Raw genomic sequence first — 18208 nt, 5'->3', positions numbered from 1 at the left:
AAGTTCTTTTCTGTGAACTTAATTCCTGTCCTTTCTTGTAAGGAAAGACATGTTCAAAAAACACAGCATTGCTTGACTTTATAATAGTGTTCACATTTATATCAGGTATTTCTGATTTATAAGTCAGAAACCGATATGCACTACTATTCTGAGCATAACCAATAAACATACAGTCTACTGTTTTTGGTCCAATCTTAGTCTTTTTAGGAACATGAACTTCAACTTTTGCCAAACACCCCCACACTTTTAAGTATTTGTAGGAAGGTGGTCGACCTTTCCACAATTCATAAGGAATGCTTTTGGTTTTCTTGTGAGGTATTCTATTAAGAACATAATTAGCAGACAATATTGCTTCCCCCCACAAGTTCTGTGGTAAGCCTGAACTTAGTAACATGGCATTCATCATTTCTTTTAGGGTTCTATTCTTCCTTTCAGCAATTTCATTTTGCTGTGGAGAATAAGGTGCTGTAATTTGGTGAATAATGCCATGTTGTGCACAAAATTCATTTAATGGTGCATCATATTCACCACCCCTATCACTTCTAACCATTTTAATGGTTTTACCAAGTTGATTTTCAACTTCTGTTTTGTAGAGTTTAAACATTTCTAAGGCTTCATCTTTACTTCTAAGTAAATAAACATAACAATATCTAGTGCAATCATCAATAAATGTTATGAAATACTTTTTGCCTCCTCTAGATTGAATAAATTTTAGATTACATACATCAGTATGAATTAATTCTAGAGGTTCGGTTTTTCTTTCAACCGATTTAAATGGAGCCTTAGTTAGTTTCGCTTCTACACAAATTTCACATTTATGATTAGGATTAATTTCAAACTTTGATATATAATCTAAACCAATTAATCTACGCAAAGTATCAAAATTCACATGTCCTAATCTACCATGCCATAAATTTGACTCAAGAATATAAACAAAAGTTGTGTTATTCTTATTCATAGCAACTTTCGGTACAACTGTCATTACATTCAACTTAAAAAGACCATCACTCATGTATCCCTTACCAACATACATACCACTCTTTGTTAATACAAATTTATTAGACTAAAAAACAAGCCTAAAACCATTTTTACTTAACAAAGACTCCGAAACTAAATTTTTCCCGATGTCAGGTACATGCAGTACGTTGTTGAGGGTCAGTTCTTTCCCTGATGTCATCTTCAAGATCACTTTCCCTTGTCCAGCCACAGTAGAAGTAGAAGAATTTCCCATAAAAAGTTGTTCACCATTTGCAGCCTCATTGTAGGTAGTGAACATCTTCTTGTCCGCACAAATGTGACGAGTTGCTCCAGTGTCAACCCACCACTTTTTGGGATTTCCAACCAAATTAGCCTCAGACACCACAGCAGAGAGGTTGATGTCATTCACTCCGTCAGAGATGTAATCCAATCCTGTTACATTGGCTTGATTGGTGGTCTTCTTGCTTGTACTTCCACGATCCTTCTTAGGGCGGCGGCAGTCAGAAGCTCGATGTCCAGTCTTGCCACAGTTATAGCATTTTCCTTTGAACTTCTTGTTGCCATTGTTGTCGCCTTGTTTAGGACCATCTCCAGTAAATTTCCTCTTTTTGTTATATGGTTTATGAACTTGTTCAACCACATTAGCCTTGGACTCAATGGGATTTTTCCCATTCCTCTTTTCAGCCTTTCGGTTATCTTCCTCAATTCTTAATCTTACAATCAACTCATCCATGGTCATCTCTTTGCGTTTATGTTTTAAATAATTTTTGAAATCTTTCCAAGCCGGTGGTAACTTTTCCACTAAAGCAGTAACTTGGAATGACTCGCTAAGAGACATACATTCTGAATGAATATCATGTAAAATTATTTAAAAACTTTGAACTTGAGAAATTACCGTTTGGGAGTTTACCATAACAAAGTCTAGAAATTTACAGACGACATTTCGTGCTGGCATCATCTGTCTTGTATTTCTTCTCCAAAGAATCCCACAATTCTTTTGCTAATTTCAAAGGACTGTATACATTATACAGCATGTTGTCAAGGCCATTGAGGATGTAGTTTCTGCATAGGAAATCTGAATGTTTCCAAGCATCTACAGTGGCAACAACTTGCCGATCACTTTCACCCTTTTTAAGTACTGGAGCCTCTTCATGGAGAAACCGGGCCAAATTAAGAGTTGTAAGATAGAGCAGCATCTTCTGCTGCCATCTCTTAAACTCAGTACCGTTAAATTTTTCCGGTTTTTCTCCATGATTGATTGGTACATGAACATGGTTCTGGATTGGTGTTGGTGTAACAATAGGAGTACCACTACCAGATGCAGTTTCAGTTGCAGTAGCCATAATCTCTGATTACAAAAATCAGAAAAAATTAAAACACAAATTAATTTTCTAGTTACTAAAACCAGAAAATAAATTTATAACACAAAATAATTTTATTTTCCTTGTTACTAAAACTTAGAAAAATAAACTATCACAATAATTTTCTGTAACACAAATTAATATTCTGTAATTGTTAATGACACCAGTATATTACTACTAGTTGTCAAAGAAAAGAGACAGTATATTACTACTATCTGTCAAATAGCATAAACACTATTTGTTTTTCCAACCAAAATATATCTTATGAAATCACAGAAAATTAAATACAATGAAGATTCCAAAAAGAATTATGTCTTAAGATTGTAGGACAATCTTCACTGTATTTAAATTAATTAAATTCTGTTGTGTACTAAACAACAACCAGAATATAAAGAAATAAAGGAAATGAGAGAATTTGTTTGATTATAAAAATCAAACTCGAAATAAAAATAAAAATAAATAAAAACAGATTTTATTTTGTTATAAAAACAAAATTAAAATCTGATTTAAATAAATAATAAAACACTGAAAATAAATTAAATAACTTACTTGATTTAATTTCTTCGAATTATAATCTGATCAAGTCCAGTGTTTGACACTGTGCCCTTAAGACAGATTCGTCCTCTCCACGGTGCTTTCAGAAATTGGACGCCTATCTCTCAGGATGAAATGATCTACTACAAATAATAGCAGCACTACAAATTGTTTGCCTTACGAACACACTAAGTGTTTACACTCTTTTTTTTAGAAAATAAATGCAGGAAAATGCAGAGATTTTTATCAGAGGATGGAGTACGAAAATTGGAGTAAAATCCAAATGGGAGGCTAGTCTATTTATAGATGTAAAGGTGGCTATTAGTTTTGAATTGAACATGTATGAAACCTGTTGGTTTTGTTTATTCGGGAAGGGCCCTGTTTGGATGTACAGTAATACCAAACCAGTTTTATTTTACCAAAAAATAAAATTAAATTCAAATATTTTTGGCCCAAAAAGATTAGTATTGGGCCAAACAAGCCCAACCCAACCTCACACCTAGGCCCAGCCCAGTTTGCCCGATCGGACGAACGGCGGTGCGCGCGTGTGGTGATTTTTGGGTCCAATGGGTCTAGCCCATTTTGCCTATAACCTCTCCCTCTAAAACACTTGGGTACCCCTTGGGGCACAACCCAAGTACCAAACCCAAGCCTTATAAACCCATTCAAAACCTCCCACAAAATCAATGTGGGACAAGCCATTTTACAACTTTAAGGAATTTCCACCAAAACTCCATTTTCATGGAGCACACTTTGGTTTCAATTTCCCATTCACTCGGTAATGGTTTTGAGCAACCAAATATACCACGTGAATCACAACGCGGCATAGAAATCGTTACCACTTTGATCCGTGAAAATCGACGCACGGGACTCACCTAAAAAATAGACCAAATTTAAGAAAAAATTCTGGTTTTATCCAGAATTTTATAACCATTTCTAACAACAATAACATTGGTAATGAAGTTGGTGATAGTAGTAATGGCAGTGATAATGAGTTTATAATAGTATATGTCAATATATACATTTTTTTTTTTATTTGAGTATGTTGATATTTTATGTTTATTATTTATAAATTCAATTATAATTAAGTAAGTTTCATGTTACCTAAAATTTTATTAACTTTTAAGTTACATTTAAGAGGCACTAAAGTTTTTAAGAGATATCAATTGTAGTTATCAAATAAACTTAATTGATTATTACTTAATATATTCAATTTTAAGTGTTAAATTAGATTATCAAACACCACCTTAGGATAAGTAATTTTGAAGTTTAAAATTTAAAAGAGTAATAATAGATATCTCAAAAAAATTATCAAATTTTGTACCCAATATTCACATAGATATGATTTTCTAGCATTTTTTAATTTATAACTATATTTCAGCTTCCAAAAGGCATTCCTAGAAAATATTTATTCTTAATAAATATATATTTTATGCCATGGCACGGTATACCGCCAGTCTATATATGTTTGTGACTACTAACCGATTATATACTTTTAGATATATTTTTTAATAGTAAATGACACATTAATTTGTGATTTAAACAAGAAATGAAAATTATTACTTGCTAAAAATGTATGCTCGTAATTTAAAAAGTTGAATAAATTGTCAAATTTGTGTTTAAATTTTAGATTTATGGAAGGGAATTTTTTTTCATTTTCTTTAAATTGTAAACTTCAATTTTTTTGGAGGAAGTGATTCCTGTCTTTAACACACATATATATATATATATATATATATATATATATATATGCCTTTAATTTTTAGGATTGGGATCCCCTCCACTCAAGCATCTCAACTGGATGGTCCTGTCCGATTTTGTCCAGTCCGATTTTGCGAGGCCCAATATGTGTTATATTTTAATGATGTAAAATCTTTCGCGTGTATTATTTATAAAAAATTAAATCTATTTGATAATCGTAATATATTTAATTTATCGTATTTTTTAAAAAAAATAGACAATATTTTTTAAAATAAACAATCTATTTTTTAAAAAATAATGTAATAAATTGAGTATGCTACGATTCTTAGATCGATCTAATTTTTTTTTATGAATAATATATATACAAAAGATTTTACAAAATAAAATATTTGAATCATAAAAAAATAAATCTGTAATGGCCTCACGGATCTAAACAGCCCTCCAGTCGAGAGGAGCCTAGTCCTTAAAAACCACTGGGCCTGGCCCGAGCCATGTTCATATGAAGTTATATGAAAACCGATGGGCTTGGCCCAAACTATATCAGCAGTATTTCGCTTCACGGGTCTGATCCCGTTGGTGGGTGGGGCCTCTGAATCTAACACCAAAGTTATCTGTGAAATAAAGGCCGTTGGATTCCTTCAGATCCGCGGCGATGAAAAGCATTTCCACTTTATTAATAAAAGGCTAATAAATACATATAATTTTATGTAGTTTTAAAAATTATAAATACTTGTTGTCATGTTTTTTTTTTATTTTATTTAATAAAATTATTTAAATTATTAATTAAAATTATAGGAATAATTTATACATTAAATAAATCTTAAACGGTAGTGTTACATTATTATTAGCACCACTCATTATACAAATTATAAATACTAAAAATATTTTAAATTATGTCACATTATCAATTGATATACTAGTTAATATACTAATGAAAAATATTATAGGTTCCAAATTTTCTACCAAACAAATGACTAAATAATGAGATCCACAAAATAGCAGACCTTATACACATATGAGACATTTAATAATTTATTTGATAAAAATTTTAGTATCCTAACATTACTATGTACTAATTAGTTTATTTAGTATTAACACTACTCTATACTAATTAGCTTATATAGTATTATTCATCTTAAATGGTGGCTTTGTAATTTATTAAGCGTTTATAAACAAAGCAGTAGGAAATCACACTCGAAGATAAATTGGAACGTTGGGAGACAGCTATTTAAATCCCTAATCTCCAAAGCTCCACAAAACTAGCCGTTGCTCCCTCTTCTCTCTCTCTCTCTCTCTCTATAAGCTTTTTCTCTTTCTAAAATACTAATAAAGCTCTCTAATGGCAGTTTCAGTGGAATCATCTACTCCTGAAAATATCCTCAATAAGGTTTGTGTCAAAACTCAGTTCTCTTAATTATGGAATCACTAAGAGATTTCAATTCAAGTCTTCCTATATCTTTATTGACTCACTCACTTCATGTTTTGACCAAAGGAATCAACGACGAGCCTCATGAGTTCGTGTCCTATGTTCAGCCCTTCATCGGATAAGCGCTTCTGGAGCGCTCTCCGCAGCCGAATCGACACCATTCTCGAGAATCGCAAGCCTTTTGATCCCTCTTTCTCCACCCAAATGGTAGATTTGTCTTTCTTTCTCTTCGAATTTTGATTTTCTTTTCGTATTTGAGAATGGAATAATAGGTTCTGTTGGAACTTGTTTGTAGAATTCCGGAGAACCAGACCGCGCAAAGAGAATGAGGGAGGACTCGCTGCTTTTGCTCAGAGGGTTCGACTCTGTTGCATGTTCTCTGTCTCAGCTATCTAAAAATCTGGACAATGCTCTTCAGGTAAGCAAATAAAGTTCTAAATCTTAGAATTTGAGAAATTTTGTTTTTTAGTTTTTTTGTTTTGTTTTGCTTTTGTTTCAGATTGCGTAGAAGGACTAATTTTTCTGGTGAAACTTTTGATCCTAAGACTTTGAACTCAATTATGCATTCCTCTGTTTTTTTCAGGGAGCAAGAGATCTGGCCAGACCACCCACAATTACTGATATATATCACAGTGCACTGGAAAAGGCCAAAAACAGAGAAGAAGAAGCTGAAGAGGCCAAAGAAGAAGAAGAAGAGAGTGAAGAAGGCAAGAGAGTATTGAAGAGAAAGTTTGATGCTCAACAAGGAGATGATTTAAAAGAGAGTGAGAAAAGCCCAAAGGAAGAGGGGAATTTCAAGAAGGCCAAAAATGTGTGTCTGATCTCTCTGTTATGGCATAAATGATGAGAATTGTGTTACTTGTTTAGTTTTGTTAATTGGGTTTTGATTTGTTTATCTTTTGCAGCTTGCGATTTCGATGGCTACAAAAGCAACCTCGCTTGCAAGAGAACTTAAGTCGATCAAATCGGACTTTTGTTTTATGCAAGAACGATGTGCTCTTCTTGAGGAGGAGAATCGGAGGCTTCGCGATGGATTTGCCAAAGGGATTAGACCCGAGGAAGATGATTTGGTAATCACTTGACGCTATTTATCCAGAGTTTTTTATGTCTTAAAAAGTATCACAATTTTTTGGGGTCAAATTCATGTCTATTCAAAACAAAATTTTCTTTGTATTTTAAACACGACTTCAAAACCTGAAATTTTGTTTCAAAACATGACTTCATGAATCGACCTGTGTTTGGAAAATAACTTAGATTGCCTGTTGTAGAAAAATAATTTATCAGAACTCTCTAGTTTGGAAGTAGAGAAGTGCATATAACATATATAAGAAGTTACATGTATTTTGATATCATGTAAGAGAAAACTACATATCCCAATAGTAAGAACATTTAATTATGAGCTTTGTGTGATTTCATTTTTGGCAGGTGAGGCTTCAATTGGAGGCACTGCTTGCTGAGAAATCCAGATTAGCAAATGAGAATGCAAATTTAACAAGGGAGAACCAGTGCCTAAACCAGCTAGTGGAGTACCACCAACTCACTTCCCAAGATCTCTCTTCATCATACGAGTACATAAGGGGCTTGTGCTTGGACTTCTCTTCCCCACCACCACCAATACCAGAAGAAGGAGATGGCAATGAAGTTCCTAAGACACCACAAATGGATGTTTTTGGATTGTGCACTTCTCTTGATGAATACTATGATGGAGAAGAAGAACATCAAAATTACAAGATCGATCAAGCACAGTCTTGAACTTCTTTGTTGTTTCAGTTTAAGTTGGGCTTGAATTTTTGCTCCAATTGTAAAAGTTTGATGTTCATTGCTTGTAGGAATATAACATCATGGTTGAGTTGTTTTATTTCATAATAAAGAAATCATTATTTCAATACTAGCTGTTTTATTAGCAACAAGATCTGCTACAATTTCTTCACATGCAATATGGGTAAACATATTTTGATCAGCAATGTATTATGGGTAAACATAATATATTGAACGAAACTCATACAGAAAAGTTCACCTGCAAGTTTTCAAAAAGCTAATAGGCAATTCCCATACTAGACACAACAGGTATGCTAACAAGAAACAAAGCACACATAGATTAGCATACATACATTTCTTACCAATTATCATATGCCATACAATTTCAGTTATCTTCATTTCCTTTGGACTGTTTCTTTCTCTTAGCTGAAGCCTGAAGTTCAACAGCAGCGTTTGGTTCATCAGCTACACGTGGAGAGGAAAATCCAGCAAGTATTGCTTGAGATGATAGATTCATTGCAGTTTCAGTAGCTTTTGCCAGATTTGAGATCAAGATAACATCCTTCAATTTTTCCAGTACATCTGAACTAGCACGCCTTGTTTCCTCATACTACAGTGAAGGAAAAGGAAATACAGATCAAGCTCTAGCCTTCAAAATTTAGTTTGTAAAATGATTCAATTTGCATTCAGTGTATGTGAAAGACAGTGTATGATTTAGTTAGACATAAGAGACCACCATTCATTTAAAAAAATAACGCAAAATGCTCTCAACTTCACAAAGAAAAACATTTAAAAAATTGCAATGCCAAAGGATTCAACTTGTGTTTAGCATATGCGACATTAGTGTGATTCAGTTGTACATAAGAGACCAATGTTCTCTAGTCAATGTCCACAAAAGACACATGATTGTATGAAGAAAACATCCATACACCCACTGTAGCCGAATTTTAACCCATTGATGAAATGCTGCTCTCAACTTGATAAAGATAAGTATTCTCGTGTAACATCTAGACATGCTTTGTGCATGTTACAGAGATAAACTCAGAGAGAGAGAGAGAGAAATTATTCTTTGTCTATAGACCGGAAAACAACAGAGCTGATTAACGTGAATAAATTGAACAATACCACTTCAATTTTCCCAAGTGCAACATCCAACTTCTTAGAAAGCTCTTGATTTTCTTTAGTTAAGGCTTCAATCTGCAATAACTCAGAAACAAGGAAATAAGATTACAGGATTTGTAATGGACAACAAGGCATTGCTTGCAAGGCACTAAAGAAACATAACATAACCTTCTGCTGCAAATCAAAATATAGGCTTTTGTATTTATGATCCACGGCAGGGCTGTCACCTCGGAAGTGTCTCTCAGCAGCCTGTTTAAGCATTTTCAAAAAATAAAATTATAACAAATAAAATAAATATAAATTAGAAGCTAAGGAACCAAGATGGAAAATTAATGATGTTAGTGCTAATTAATTAGATGCCTTGGACTTCAGTTCTTTTATGGCTTGAACAAGGTAATTAATTTTCTCTTCCAATCTCTGCTGAGCCGGCATCGAGTTGGGAGGATTTTCCTCGACATGTGGCTCATCTTCTTTCTCACTTTCACAAAGATTTATCTCCTCCACGACCATAGACTCTATTTCCTGGTTTTGAGCAGGTGGGGCTAAATTACGAAGGCGTTCAGATCGCCTGGTGATAGCACGTGCCTTTTTCCTTGAGGATAAGCTTTGCATTTTTAGCAGTGGTGCAACTATCTCCATGGAAGGATTCAAGTTTTCAGGCTGGGAATAACATAATGTAGTTAGTGAAACACCAAATTAAGAAAATATTTTTAGAGAAAAAAAAGAAAAAGAGACACAATATGATTCATACAGAAAGCTTTTTAGAGAAGAATATGGAAACTCATGGCATCAGGTATTAAAGATCAACTCGAAGTTTGAATGAAACAACAACGTAGTAAAAACTAAGAAACTTCCACTGACACCTAATTTTATGGATAAAAATCCGTCACTACTAGTTTACACCCATTTTTGTAAATTTCGTATCGACAGGCGGATCAATTGGGATACGACATGTGACAAAATCAAGTGAGGGTTCAACAGTTGTGAAAGAGGGTAAGTGATATGAAAGAGATTGATAAATGTGCATTAAACAGTGCTAGTGATGGAGCAGTTACTGGCTGGCTTAGTGGGTGACTTGCAAAAAGCGGAAAGCGCAAGGTGGGAGTTTCTTTTGCTGTCGATGAAAGATCCAAAAGACTAAGAGGTGTGCGGCAACTTAGAGGGGAAGCAATTTGAAAAGAAAAAATGAAGGATTGGAGAGGTTTGACAGCCTAGAAGTCAGGAAACAGTTGCAACAGTTACATAGCAACAGTTGCAAATTGAGGAGATCATGGGGACGTTGGCAAGGAAGAACTATAAAGACTAGAAGTTTGCAGAGAGAAAGGACATCAACAAATCATCAAGCTCATCATGGTTTTTTTTTTTTCTCTCTCTTTATCTTTAAGAGTAGTCTACCTTAATTCTTAGGAGTAGATTATCTTAATTTAGGAGTAGTTTTCTTTGTAATTTGTGATTTGTAATTTGTAATTCTTGTAAACTTAGATAATTTCGTTTGGAGTTGTCTTTATTTATTTGGATACTTCACTCTTTCGATTGTTAATTGTTCCAGAGAAGTACTTGTACTTTCAAGGCATTTAGAACCTTTATAAAATCGTCTGATTTTCTGTTTAAATTGTTCGTTTAAAACTATTGCTTGGTTGCTATCGATCTAAGCCTAACATAATTTTTATTAACAATTTTTGGCACGCTCGGTGAAACCTATCTAATTTGGAGTTATGGCGATGAAGAAGCAAACTAATGCTTATGGAATCATGCCTTCAAGTGGCATGTCCATGTCTTTTGCACCCATGGATGCAAACCGCCAATGGAATGGCAGTATTCCCATGGCTATAAATTATCAATGGAATATCTCATCTTCCATGTCTAAAGATTGCCAATATTATGGCAATGATTCTAACACCTATTGCCAACATAATGGCATTATAAATGATATAGAAAGAATGATTCGGCATTGTAAAGATGAAATTTATTGGTGCGGGAGTGAAAGTTTGGCCATAAGAAGAGAAATTAATTCTTTTTATCAGCAAAGATTTCAGATAATTTCATTATCTCCATATTATTTGATGCAGAGAGATTTAAATTATTTTGATAAAAAAATTCATCAACTCGAAAGCCAAATTTACCTAATTGATGAAGAAATTCGATATTGGGAGCATAATTTGGAAGGCTTAGTGGCCAAGAAAAAAATTAAGGCATGAAAATGATGTGGCTTGGGAGGCTAATACCCGTGTTCCTAAGGAGCCAATTATTCATGAAAAGTGAAGGTAGGTGGCCGGAAGGGTTAGTTCACCAAGTCATGATTTTTGAGAATTTTCACAGGCCAATAGTGGCTAAAATAGAAAAACAGCCCCTTCTCTCAAAAGATGTTAAAAATTCATCACGAAATGGTGGTGAAAATACGCTTTGGGGGCATGGTTTTTTGCCAAACATGGCAAAGAGTAACAAGCCATTAATGGCCAAAAAAGAAAAACAACCCCTTTTGACAAAAAATGATGAAAATCTATCACAAAATAATAGTGAAGATTTACTTGGAGGGCATGATTTTAAGGCAAACATGGCTGAAAATCATGAACAATCCACATTTGTTGAATTTGAAAATTTTGACATTGTTAATTTTGTCAAAAGTTTTGATTTTCTAAAACTATTTGATATTATGGTTTCTGTTACCCAACGACCACCATGGGTTTGTGGTTCACATCAAACATTGATTTTGATAAATTGGTTAACAAAAATAATATCTTATTCTTGTAAGTTTGATGGAATAAAAAATGACCATATAAAACAACCCAGGCCAACCAATAATGGCCAATGACCAATGGTTTATACTTTGCATGAAGGCCCATTTAGTGGCCAATTGTTTAATGTCAACGCATCGACAGATGGCTAGTTTAAGGACTAATGGCCAATTGCTTATACTTTGCATGAATCGACAGAAAAAAGAAAAAAAAAGTACATGTTTTTTCTATTGATTATGGCCAAAACTAGTCTATAGATTTTAGTAAATATGGATTGGTCCAGATTTTGTCCTTTATATCATTTAAGGTAAGATTTACTTTTACCTTAAATGTTTCTAATATGCTCTGTTGAATGTAACTCACTTGGATTGAGTTGTGATTTTGCTAATTATGTGGCATATGATTATTAATAATGTGGTGTTTGATCACCAGATTTCTGCCCTAAGAATATATTTTTTAGATGTTTGTTTGTTGAAAGGGTTGCTGCCAATTTACTTTTTTATACAACTCTTCAAGCATTTAAGACTTCTCATTCCTAAAGAGTTAGGGGGGCATTGTTTACACCCATTTTTGTAAATTTCCTATGACAGGCGGATCAGTCGGGATACGACATGTGGCAAAATCAAGTGAGGGTTTAACAGTTGTGAAAGAGGGTAAGCGATATGAGAGAGATTGATAAATGTGCATTAAACGATACCGGTGATGGAGCAGTTACTGGCCAAGTCATGGGCTTAGTGGGTGACTTGCAGAAAGAGGAAAGTGCAAGGTGGGAGTTTCTTTTTCTGTCGATGGAAGGTCCAAAAGACTGAGAGGTGTGTGGCTACTTAGAGTGGAAGCAATTCGATAGGAAGAAATGAAGGATTGGAGAGGTTTGACAGCCTAGAAGTCAAGAAGCAGTTACACAGCAGCAGTTGTAGATTGAGAAGATCATGGGGACGTGGCAAGAAAGAACTATAAAGGCTAAAAATTTGCAGAGAGAAAGAACATCAACAAATCATCAAGCTTATCATAATTTTTTTCTCTCTCTTTATTTTTAGGAGCAGTCTATCTTAATTCTTAGGAGTAGATTATCTTAATTTAGGAGTAGTTTTCTCTATAATTTGTGACTTGTAATTCTTGTAAACTTAGATAATTTCGTTTGGAGTTGTCTTTGTTTATTTGGATACTTCACTCTTTTGATTATTAATTGTTCCAGAGAAATCCTTGTATTTTCAAGGCATTTAGAACCTTTATACAATCGTCTGATTTTCTGTTTAAATTGTTAGTTTAAAACTATTGCTTAGTTGTTGTCGATCTAAGCCCAACATAATTTTTACTAACACTACTATTGGACCACCTCTTAAATTATACCCATATAGATGCTCTAAAAAAGTGTTACAAATTAGGGATATTATGACAAGAGTTGATATTGCCAAGGATGTGTCAGCTATCAAACTCCATAGTTTCGTTGTTTTTTCTTCTTACAAAATATATTTTTTTGAAGCAAAGTTTGTCTTGGATGCTCAAACACATTGTTAATGCAATCAGTCTTTTTTGTTCCCCTACTTTCAGGAAAAAGAGAATAAAAAATGTTCACAGTTGGGATGAAACATAGAAATTCATACCATGTTTACAACAATTTGTACAATCCTGAGTTAAAAAAAAGAAAAAAGAAAAGAAAGTGTAATAATGTGATGATTTAATAGAACCAAAATTTAATTTAGACAAATTTTTAACTTGGCAAGGAAAAAAAGAAAGGAAATAAAAAGAAAGGGGAAACAAAAAAAAAAAAAGGCAAGTTCATCGGCTTTCTAGCATAATTTACTCACAATAAATAAATAAATAAATAAATGCTCGCTCGAAAATTCTCTTCAATCTTTGACCCAACACCTATCCCCAATCCCACATATATAAACAAATAACAAATGAGTAGTGTTTGGTTCACTCACTAATGAAGTAGGATCCAATCACTCCATCAAAATATTGATTCCCTCCCATATTTACTTGACTAAAAAGATAAAGGCATTTACATATAACTCCTAATTTATGAGCTTATACTCTATTATCTTAACTAAAATTTTTTGTATCTTCAAATTCTATTAAATTTTTAATAGTAAGAATTGTCATTCAAATAATGATTGTTCATCATTTATAGCTATTTATAAAAGAACATAATGATTTGACATTTACTTTGATTTTCAAAACTTTAAAATATTAACTTTCGAATTAAAAAAACTAAAAAAAAAAATGTGCAAAAAAAATACATATATTTTATAAATTGAAAAAATTGAATTATTTTTTTGCGCAAACCTGAAAATTAAAGGGTTTGTTTTTCAGAAAAAATTTTGGAAAAAATTCTCTACAAACAAATTTTCAAGAGTAATCAGACCAAACAAATTTTTCTAAAAAAAATCGCAAAATTTTGTTTGGTTACCTACTTTTCAAAATCACTCTCTTTCTCATACACATCAAATCAATCACTTTTTTTAAAACTTTCTCCCCAAAACAATTTTTCAAAACCATTTCTGAAAAAGGCAAACCAAACAAGTTTTCATACTTTTTATCTCAAAAACTACTCTATAAACACAAACCAAACACACCCTTTGTATTGGTAAAGGAGCATGATGATGGAACATTGATGTGTAAAACTGAGAAAAAAAAAAAATTTAAAAATAAAAAAATTGATAATGTTCTCAGTTTTAAAATTGAAAAAAATTAATAATATTCTTAATTTTATTGGATAATTGAATCAAATCAATAAACATATTAGGCAAAATTGTTTAATCTGATGCTCTGTTTTTTTTGGGAAAAATTACTCATAAATCCCATATTGAGAAATATTATTCTATCTAGTCCTGAGTGTTTTTTTTAAACCATTTAGTCCTTTTTATATTTGGTATAGTATCTTTGTTTGTTATATTTTATATTTGGTATGGTATCTTTGTTTGTTATATTATATAAACATCAATAATCATAAAAACATGTAACGTTGCTTACATATCACAAAATTGGGACTCTCTGATCAAGTACTGTATATCAATAATCAAAGAAGAAACCCCAATACAAGTATGAGTAATTACCATAGAAAATTGAAGTAAATCAATACACATAAACACATACCCAAAATGCATACACAAAATTCGGACTTGTTTATGATCAAAGAAAATCAAGAATCCAAAAAAACGGAAAACCCAAATATTTTGAAGATTTCCAGGCAAATCCCAGGGTTTCAAATTACAGAGATCAACAACACAAGTATGCCTGACAGCCTCTTCATTGATGTTTGATGATGTTCGTGACGTCGATGATGTTTGATGAGGTTGAAGATGTAGTTGATGTTTGATGATGTTCACAATGTTGGTGATGTTGTAGTTGATATTTGATGATGTTGATGATGTTGATGATGTTTTATGATGTTGATGATATAGTTGATGTTTATTAATGTTTTATGATGTTGGTGATGTTGATGATGTTTTATGATGTAGTTGATGTTTGATAAATGTTGATGATGTTTTATGATGTTGGTGAAGTTGATGTTGTTGGTGTAGTTAATGTTGCTGATGTTCGGAAATGAGGAAAATCTAAAAAAGGCCTATAGTGAACTTTTAACATTCAAATAGGACTTATTAGTCTACAAAATAAAAGGCAAGACCAAATAGTTTAACAAATTAAAATTTGGAATTTATTGGTCTTTTGCCCTTTTTTTTCATCAGTTTGCGAGATAATTATTTAAAATATTACTATACAAAATTGACAATGTGCTTAATTTTAAAAATTGAAAAAAAAACTTATAGTATTCTAAATTTTACTAAATAAGACTTATTGATTTAAAAAATAATCAGAACTACCACAACATTTATAAATATAAAAAATAATAATAATAAAAGTACATTAAAAATGAATCATTATTAAGGATCGATTATAGAAGAGCATGAGAAAAACCATTGCATTCCATATTGTGAACCAAATAGAGCAATAGAGGTACAAAGAACAGAATACATATACAAAGAATGTACAGTGTCAAGAAGAAGAAGAACATCGAAACAGGCAAAAGGGTAAAGCAAAATAGCGAAGAACAAATAACAAGTGCAAAAGGGGTTTTTTTTTTTTTTTTATATAATAAAAAAATAAAAAATAAAAAATAAGAAATAAAATGAATGAGTTTACCATGGTGGCCATCGCTTTGGGAACCTTTGTTGATTTGGATTTCTGACCCATCTTTGCTCTCAAACAAGCTTCACAGATAAAACTATGTCGATCACTCTCTCACTCACTCTCTCTCTGTCGCACGCGAAAAAAGGGAGATGTTGCTACTTGACAGAGCCAGAGACAGAGACAGAGATGAAGTGAGGGAGATTATTATGTAAGGCGAGTGTCCGTATGGTCTCGGCAAATTGTAACCATATAATTTGTTGATTTTCGTAGGGACGACCACCCTGGGCCCTTGATCGAGCTGGCCTTTTCCCCCCCAAAATCTTTTGTTCTTTTTTGGGTGGTGGGCCCGATGTTCATGAATATCAGCAACCCTTGTAATAAACCAATTGAGTTAGGTTGGTTTGGTAATTTATTATTTTAATTAGTTTTTAAATTTTTTATAAAAAATATTAAAAAATAGACAGAATAATATGATAATTTATAATTAGTTTTTAATTTTTTAACTATTTTTTTAGTATCTGTTTTGTTTGATTGTTTAAAAATTATTTTTTAGATTAGTTCTCTTTTATTTTTAGTTTGATTGTTTAAAAATTATTTTTAGATTAGTTCTCTTTTATTTTTAGTGATTTTTTAATGTTTTAATTAATTTTGTGTACTTTTTATATATAAATAATCAAGACGTATTTAAAAAATAAAAATAAATCGATTAAAAAATTTATAAAAAAATACTAAAAATAAACAAAAATATGTGTGCATTTTTATTTGAATTTTCATTTTTTTAGTATTTTTTTTTATATTTTGGTTAATTTTTTTTTGTTATTTTTAGATGTAACTAATCTTGATGTATCTAATACGTAAAAAAATAATTAAATTATAAAACAAAATAAATAAAAACAAATAAAAATTCATATAAAAATAATTTATGAAAACTATAACCAAACAATTTAGGATTTATAATTCCATGGTGATATTTTCAGTCAAAAGTTAATACAAAAAATTAATTAAATTTTTTTATACATCTTTTAATAAAAATTTAAAAAATTAATTCCTAGATGAACCATCAATTAGAATCTAATTTTAAAATTTAAAATTTAGATAATATTATTTAAATTTAGTTCGTATTTGTCTTAAAATTTGGGACTAAAATTTATGTAGAGATTCTCACAACTCAAATTCTATTGTTAAGATATATAAATTATATATATAATAAAAAAAAGTAAATTATACTAACGGTTTCTATAGTTTGAGTCTTGTGTCATTTTGATCTATGACTTTTCAATTGTGATACATTTGGCCTTAAATTTTGAATCTTGTTCTAAATAAAGGACAATTGTAGATATCATTGTTCAATTTCAAGGGCAAAGTCGTTAATTTGATAAAATATAAACTAATTTGACAAAAATAAATGTCAAAAAATATTTTGAATTTTAAAAAACTATTTCTATTATTAAACCAAATCTATTAAATCAAAGAATTCAAAACTAAAAACATCTCATATATTAAATATATAAATTACATATTAAAAACTTAACAACCATTCATTACATGATCATCATCCAATCACATAATAAAAATTAATTTGGTAAAAAAAAAAATCTAAAAGATTTATCAATTTTAAATAATTTTATCTTTCGTGGGTATAAATTATTTTTAAACATTTAAAAATATTTTTTTGATATTTATTTTTGTCAAATTAGTTTATATTTTATCAAATTGACGACTTTACTCTTCAAATTGAACAATGGTATCTTCAATTGTCCTTATTTGGAAAAATATTCAAAATTCAAGGTCAAATATGTCACAATTAAAAAGTCAAGGACCAAAGTGACACGAATCCCAAATTATAGGGATTGTTAGTGTAATTTGCCTAATAAAAAAAGGATACTCAATCTATAAATTCAAATTTAAATTTTCTTTGCCTAAAGGTCCACACTCTCAAACATTATGTCCATAAGGACAGCCTCTTACAAAATGACCAAAATACCCCTCTTCACCTCACACCGTTTTATTTCTCTCTTTCACTCTCAAATCTCAAATCTCTCTCTCTCTCTCTCTCTCTCATAACTCAAATTCTATTGTTAAGATATATAAATTATATATATATATATATATATAAAATAAAAGGGTGCTTGTAGACATTTTATTTTTGACTATCCTCAAGACTTGGACGTCATTGCTTGTGCACTCGATGATTATGATTGCATGTGCTCGTTTTAGTGTCCAAAGTTCTCGGCAGAATGTCCTATCTTTAAGCCTTAAAACCCTGTCCATTCTATGCCTTGTTGTGGACCAAAACCTTAGTACTTCAAACCCCAAGACCCTAGGACCTGCAAGCCTCTTCTGGTGGACTGTCGGCCACCAATTGTGCCCTGCTAGCCACCCTTGTGCCTTTTCGGCCAATGGTGTGGCTTGCCAACCATCATTGGTGGCCAACTGGCCACATTAGTGGCCTGCTGGGC

The 18208-nt window shown here is 31.8% G+C and overlaps 2 protein-coding genes across 2 annotated transcripts; one reads left to right on the top strand and one right to left on the bottom strand.

Moving 5' to 3' along the window:
- The first annotated feature begins 5711 nt into the window (after nucleotides 1-5711).
- On the top strand, nucleotides 5712-7886 carry LOC114287771 (GRIP/coiled-coil protein). Its single transcript, XM_028231223.2, has 6 exons — nucleotides 5712-5961; nucleotides 6067-6207; nucleotides 6296-6418; nucleotides 6584-6811; nucleotides 6906-7070; nucleotides 7426-7886. Exons 1-6 carry the CDS (start codon nucleotides 5914-5916, stop codon nucleotides 7750-7752), a joined length of 1032 nt encoding a protein of 343 aa, XP_028087024.2. The 5' UTR covers nucleotides 5712-5913; the 3' UTR covers nucleotides 7753-7886.
- A 65-nt stretch (nucleotides 7887-7951) lies between these two features.
- On the bottom strand, nucleotides 7952-16117 carry LOC114287782 (uncharacterized). The gene is made up of 5 exons (XM_028231230.2): nucleotides 15762-16117; nucleotides 9241-9540; nucleotides 9049-9129; nucleotides 8884-8955; nucleotides 7952-8368 (listed from the first exon to the last, which is right to left on the bottom strand). Exons 1-5 carry the CDS (start codon nucleotides 15810-15812, stop codon nucleotides 8144-8146), a joined length of 729 nt encoding a protein of 242 aa, XP_028087031.2. The 5' UTR covers nucleotides 15813-16117; the 3' UTR covers nucleotides 7952-8143.
- Nucleotides 16118-18208: the final 2091 nt, after the last annotated feature.

Source organism: Camellia sinensis, chromosome 14 (genome assembly GCF_055761805.1).
Source record: "Camellia sinensis isolate YWXY chromosome 14, ASM5576180v1, whole genome shotgun sequence".
Lineage (NCBI taxonomy): Eukaryota > Viridiplantae > Streptophyta > Magnoliopsida > Ericales > Theaceae > Camellia > Camellia sinensis.
The sequence above is the reverse complement of the archived record's forward strand: the minus strand, read 5'-3'. Positions and strand labels throughout refer to the sequence as shown.

What these genes read in the sequence shown, in the direction of transcription:
- LOC114287771 (XM_028231223.2), top strand. Translation starts at nt 5,914, where the DNA reads ATGGCAGTTTCAGTGGAATCATCTACTCCTGAAAATATCCTCAATAAG. An exon ending in CCTCTTTCTCCACCCAAATG is followed by an intron (nt 6,208 to 6,295) that starts GTAGATTTGTCT and finishes ACTTGTTTGTAG; the next exon opens with AATTCCGGAGAACCAGACCG. An exon ending in ATCTGGACAATGCTCTTCAG is followed by an intron (nt 6,419 to 6,583) that starts GTAAGCAAATAA and finishes TGTTTTTTTCAG; the next exon opens with GGAGCAAGAGATCTGGCCAG.
- LOC114287782 (XM_028231230.2), bottom strand. Translation starts at nt 15,812, where the DNA reads ATGGGTCAGAAATCCAAATCAACAAAGGTTCCCAAAGCGATGGCCACC. An exon ending in CCAAAGCGATGGCCACCATG is followed by an intron (nt 9,541 to 15,761) that starts GTAAACTCATTC and finishes TGTTATTCCCAG; the next exon opens with CCTGAAAACTTGAATCCTTC. An exon ending in ATTTTGATTTGCAGCAGAAG is followed by an intron (nt 8,956 to 9,048) that starts GTTATGTTATGT and finishes GAGTTATTGCAG; the next exon opens with ATTGAAGCCTTAACTAAAGA.